The sequence below is a fragment of the Bombus impatiens genome, unplaced genomic scaffold (genome assembly GCF_000188095.3).
Source record: "Bombus impatiens unplaced genomic scaffold, BIMP_2.2 scf_0548, whole genome shotgun sequence".
NCBI lineage: Eukaryota > Metazoa > Arthropoda > Insecta > Hymenoptera > Apidae > Bombus > Bombus impatiens.
The window spans coordinates 173,400-179,401 of record NT_176967.1 but is presented as its reverse complement, the minus strand read 5'-3'; the positions used below and the strand labels follow the sequence as shown (position 1 = coordinate 179,401).

The following is a 6,002-nucleotide window of genomic DNA, read 5'->3' as shown; positions in this document are numbered from 1 at the left end:
TTTTTTTTTTTTTTTTTTTTTTTGGGACGCGTTGCTCTTTGCCGCGGTAAACGCGCGTGCAGCTGCAGAACGGTAAACGTGTTCGCGTGCATTCGATCCGCGAACCATTTGCCCTTGTTTTAATTAACGCAATCGATCGACGAGTATTTTTGTTGTACAGAACATGATCCTAACGAGCAGGATTTATTCCCCAGACGCGAAAGCGTGATTATACGGCTCCACCTAGAACCGTGAAATTGCAGCTACAGCCACGGTGTTGTTATTTTCAATTTAGTTCGTTTATTAGTCATTATGGGATCTATCAATCAACGTCCATGTAATTTATGGTATTTGTATTTCCTCTGCGTTTTCTCCATTTGAGATTCTACTGGCTCACGTGTTTCATCCTTTACTATCTTAATACTAATTATGCATCTGTGAATCCTGTTATGTGAAAGTGTAGTTGATCGCTTTGACTTCGACCGGTATGAAGCCAACAGATGTCCTAAAGTCTACGAACTGAAGCGTACATTTTCTGCGTTTAAGGTTAAAGGAACAAGGGCCACGTACGAAGACGCGATGGGTAGAACACGAACATTCCGCAGTTCTACGATCGATTTTGTTCTACGATTTGTGTAATCAGCTGTTAAGGCAGAAATCATGCGCCGCAGAAGTGTTCGATTAAGCTTCGCGGGTTCCACACGGCCAGGGCCTTTAATACTCCATGGATCGGGCTTAATGTCGCGGAAAGACCAGTAGGAATCGAATTCGTACTTCCATGGAAGATACGAGCCTGCGAAATTGCGCTTGGCGCTGCATCTTTTCACGAACGCGATAAATTATTTCCCAACCTTTTCACGGCGGATTTAAATTCCGCCTTATCAAAGCGGCGATACCGCGAGGTTACGAGAATTTATGGCAGCTGTTTCGTTTCACTGCGATACCGACACCACCTCTTTTCAAATTTTAACGCTGAAAATAACACGCCAGCCCGCGTAAAGTCCACCGCGCGTACGCTTTGATTGTCAGGTGCTAGTTGCTCTCGAGGGAAGAAACTGGTAATCCTCGAATTTCGTGCGAGCGAGAAATTCTGACGGACTTTCCCAGACAATATATCGAGGCGTAAAGTGGCGCTTACCTTCGGGAAAAACGATTCAGCAGTTTCCCAAGGCTGCGGAAGTAACGCGGAGCGGTAACATAAACGTAGACCAGTTGATCGTCGTAGCCGTAAGCAGGACGTTCCCGATTGCGACTGTGATTGTAAAGATCGGCAGTGGCAGCGCCTAAAGTGGCATTCAGCAGCGTCCCCCACCTTATCTAACCCAGGAACCAAGCACATCATTTTTCCTCTGCAAAATTGCCGATGGTATCGCGATGGTTAACGTCTACTCACATAACCGAAACTTTCTTGCAGATACGACATGTTGAAAGGAACGTACACCCTCTGATCCACGTCCACCCAATTGTATAGATCCTTGTGCTTCGGATAGATCTGCAGGGTCGAAGCAAAAACGTTATTCGATGGATAAAATGGCGTAAAAGGGCGCAGAATTGGGCGATGGACAAAGAACGAATGCGATTATAAAGTACATTGTCAAAGGGTCAAAGTGAAAAACGCTTCAAAGATATTTAGGTAGAGATTCGTTACTGGGCTGTAAAAGATGTATCGACTCACCTTGCTGAGAGATAGACAGAACTGTAGCAGCAGATCGGTCTCCGAGGCGCGATCCTTCGGATCCATCGTCTTCGGCAGAAGGCCGTCAACGATCTTCTGAATCCTCCGCGACCTTTGCTCTTCCATTTTATTCTGAAAGCAATTGTCCACTGCGTGAGATCATCCGATTAATAGACTTCAGATCGGTGTGTATTTAATCGGCCACACGTGTAAAATCTGCTCGCCCACTCAACGAGGATAAGCCCGTGGATTCGTCAAAAAGATTCAAGTGTTCCTGGTCTGGTGGTCGTTAAAGGATCAGGATTGATGATCGTGAAAGGGAAACGACGAGATAGGCAGCCGGACAAATGCGTCATCCGTGACGGTGGAGAAAGATCGATGGTTTGAACGTTTGTGAAAAGACGGCGGACTGATACTTGGAACGGCGAATCTCGAAAGAACTTGAAACTTTCATCGCAAAAACTAAACCGCGATTGTCTTCGAAGATGCAAATCCAAGATCCTTCTTTAAAGTTGGAACATCTCAGACGTTTATTACTTGCTTCCATGATAACGACGAACCAACTTTTCCAACGCGGCTTTTCTCGAGGGGAAGGCCGGAATTACTCGAGCGTAAATAATTTCGCGGGAGATCGATGAGCGCTCCCGACGCGACTCCGCTATCGGAGGGAACGCGTCAACGGGACGAAAAAAGAGAAATTGATCGAAGCTCGCGTTGATAGGGCCATTCAGGACCGAGGATGGCTGCTGGTTCTATCTTTGGCACGCATTTCGTCGGAATTTTTCCGCTCGAGGAAGGTTACAGCACGTGCGCCGCGATTCGCCCCGGCGCCGGTTGTACTTCTCCGAATGTCCATGTATGTAGCGTAATGGTACGACTATCGAACAGCTTCTTTTTGCCTGCTTCATTTCCTTCTTCTCCCCCGGCGAGCAAAGTTTCACGCGTTCCCTCGAGAACTGGAACAGCGCTCGCCGAAATGTCTTCCGGTAGCCTTCGCCGGGCCATTCTCGCCATCGTCGACACTTTCGTCGAGATGGTCTCAGAGAAGAGGTGTATTTAATAGACCGCGATTTCTTGGAATTCTCTTTGGACGTCTCGATGATCTCCGTACACGATACCTAAATTTTACACGTATTCAAGACACGCGTTTAAATGGAAATAATTTCCATTTGAATGGTCGGTCGACTACAAGAGCGTAGATTTCACTGCAGAATTATTAGATCTTCTACATTCTATCGTTTCTCTATTTCCGATATTTTAGCAAGTTCTCCATTAACGTTCTTCTCATTGAGACGAAGAACTACTTGAATCCTCATCGACGCTGGCGAGTAGCATCAGATCGGAGAACAAGACCAAGTTGATTGCTTGAAATCCTTTATGAACAGTTCACGGACTGTACAAGTCCCGTTATTACTAACGGTTCGACGAATTAAAAGGAACACCGTGAAGTCGATGGGCATCGTTATCGAAGTCGTTAGCGTGGCACAAAGCTGCGGCTTCCATTTCCTTTCGCGACAGTGTGTCATCACGTGCGATCCACCCTCTGCTTTTCCTCCCCCTCTCTCCGGCTCTTCAGCTTGTTCGGTCGGCTTGCCCACTTTCCACCCCTGCGCCCCACAAAAATAACGCGACCCAATTTCTCCAAGTTTCCACGGGATCGAGCCATTGATTCCGTGGACGTGGGTTCGATGGGACGAGATTCTCGTCCAACTCCGTCTGTCCTCGAGTGTTCTCCAACGATCGTTTCCTATTCGCTGTGTTCCTCCTTCGGTAAATAAATGAAGTCACGGCGAAGAAGCTCGTCAGCCAAGCAGAGCCAGCGAATGGTATGGTAACTAAAGCAATATCCGTTGGTTCGTGTTTTATTCGCGCGGAACGAACGGCGGAATTGAAAGCGCGGCGGGGGATTCCGGCGAAGACCCAAGCCGAAAACCGGCGGATGAAACGGAGAAGCCGAGGCTACCCGAAGGAAAAATTCATCTAACAGAAAGCAGCAACGTCCCAATTATGGGAAATTGGCGTTAGATATTCTGGAACCATTGGAAGTTCGGTCGTTTTCTTCGTCGGGGGGAAATTTTAAGGAAAGAATTTTCTAAAGAATTTTTATCTTTGCTAAATTTAATAAAGTTTCTGAGGATTGGTGTGGCAGAACTTGGTAGTTTGGTATCTTAGCTATAGCTAGCGTAAAGAGAAAGTAACAAGGGAGAAAGGGAAATGGACTGTAGCAATATAGAAAAGGATAGCAACGATACAGAGACAGCGATTGTGCCTGGGGAATATCCGGAAAAAAAGTTCGAAACAGCGACGCCGAAATCGAAACGACGCCCAAGCGGTCAGGGCCGAATTAATGAGTTGGATTCGATTACTCGTCTCGATACCTGGCCAGATTTTTTTGTCCCGACCACGCGCTAAAGCGTCGTAGGGATTTTGAAAATTCAGCCCCAGGCTGCTCCGTGCTTCGGTGAATTTTTTTTTTTTTTTTTTCTTTTACAAAACCATCATTCGATTCTCTTCGTTAGTGAAAATTTCGCTCAAATTAACCGAACGAAAGATAATTTGAAAAAATGATAATACCTGGAATTCCAAAGAAAACCTATTATATTGTTTCAGATTAAATTCACGCTTAGTTTTGAAATTGAATTTATTTAAATTCCTTCTAGTTTCTACAGACTGAATTTATTTAAATTTATTCTACTTGACTAGTATCCTTGCATGTTACGCGTTACAACGCGCATGTCGAGAACAGGTACGGAAATAGTAATAATTCGTGGAACAAGGAAGCGTTAATTAAGTAGACGCGTTGTCCAATTCTTTTAATAAACGTTTTAACGCTGCTGGGCACGAGTAAATTAATAAGGTGAATCCGATAATTCCCGGCCAACGGTCGCGGTTTATTTGCACCGGTTAGAGCTTAACTACTTATATGTATTTTCAGGGTGACAGGGTAGCGCGATGAAAAAGGTCCGACCGTCGCGTGGCGTTTTATTTCACAGGAGACCGTGCAAAACGCGGCCTGCAGATTAAGCGTCGGAATATAAAACGGTGAAACGCGAATTTATTAAATCCGCGTTGCCGGCCAGTCTAACAAAACCAGTTACGAATGGCTGCTCGTCGTTTTCAGAAATTGAGCAAAATGATCCGTGTCCCTTTGCCGTCATCTGTCCAATTGCCAAAAAAAAAAAAAGAACTTAATGAAACCGGCCGGTGTAATTAATTTTTGGGTGGTAGGAATATTTTTAACCGGCAAGAGGACGCGATTGAAATTTTATCATTCTGTCGCGAGTGCTGGTATAAGTAAACTAATCAAAATTATTCTTTATTGGAATTTTAAAATATCGAAGCTTAGATGAGTCGCATAACCCAATCTTACTATGTATACGTGCCCTTTTCACTGTTCCATCGTACGAGACGAGATATTCTTCGAACAAAAGCCTTTTTCGCATGCAGATTATTAAAGATGTAGCACGACGTCGCATCGAGTCCCACGAGCAGAGCAACGAGGCCACCGACGAGCCTGGCAAAGTCATTAATTTAAATTTCAATTCGATTTCCATGTTACTCGTTCCCAGAAGCGACGGGGTCCGGCAAGAAATCGTACGGTCCAAACGAAGAATGGTGCAAAAGAGGAACGCGGATGACGTCGCCGTCCGCGTTCGTGATGATGCAAACGGTCACGGTGCATTTAGTCGAATTTCCAGCGTTAATTAAAGTGACGTAATCGTGGGACACGTGTCAGAGATGAAAGCGAGGAATCGGACATTGGGTCGGATATGGCTGGAAAATAAATTGAAGATGGATCGTGCTGAATGGTGCTTCTGTATGTTCTAATGCTCCTCGAAGGATGGAAAATAGAGAGCCGCCTCGGCAGAGGCTGACACGGACCAACCATAATGTTCTTTTCACGAGTCAATTTCGTTTCGAGATACGAGTCGCCCGTAGGCGAAAGTCGAAGGCGCATGTTACGTTCAATCGTTCGCTACGCTTTAGATTAATGCACGCACTTTTCCACAAAACGAGCATGGAACTACCGTGTCATCGTGTTGAGAATTTTGGATCTTAATTGCCGAAATAATGGTATAGAAACACTAAATTTACACTTGGAGTTTATATTAGAATAGTTATATATTCATTTGATAAACGATTTCAAAGATATTCATCGATATACACTTGCACGCGTTTCATCTTCTTCCATACCAGACTGTTAACTGAACAGTTTACACTCCTCTGTTTTCGAGACGTCGTGCACGTATATACTTCCACACACTGATATTCACATACAAGTGTCACTACTACGTAGCTAACGTAGGATAGCACATAAAATTATACATATCTCAATATATCGTATTAA

At 44.8% G+C, this 6,002-nt stretch overlaps 1 protein-coding gene across 2 annotated transcripts in view; it reads right to left on the bottom strand.

Annotated features, from left to right (window-relative positions):
- LOC100744815 (neprilysin-1) overlaps positions 1–6,002 on the bottom strand; it is a 70,553-nt gene that overhangs the window by 9,391 nt on the left and 55,160 nt on the right. For both annotated transcript variants that reach the window (XM_003491377.3, XM_012388500.2), the window contains 3 exons: positions 1,655–1,786; positions 1,373–1,471; positions 1,118–1,296 (listed from right to left, as the gene is read on the bottom strand). In XM_003491377.3, the coding sequence (XP_003491425.1) occupies positions 1,118–1,296; positions 1,373–1,471; positions 1,655–1,786 (410 nt within the window). The remainder of the gene's footprint in view (positions 1–1,117; positions 1,297–1,372; positions 1,472–1,654; positions 1,787–6,002) is intronic.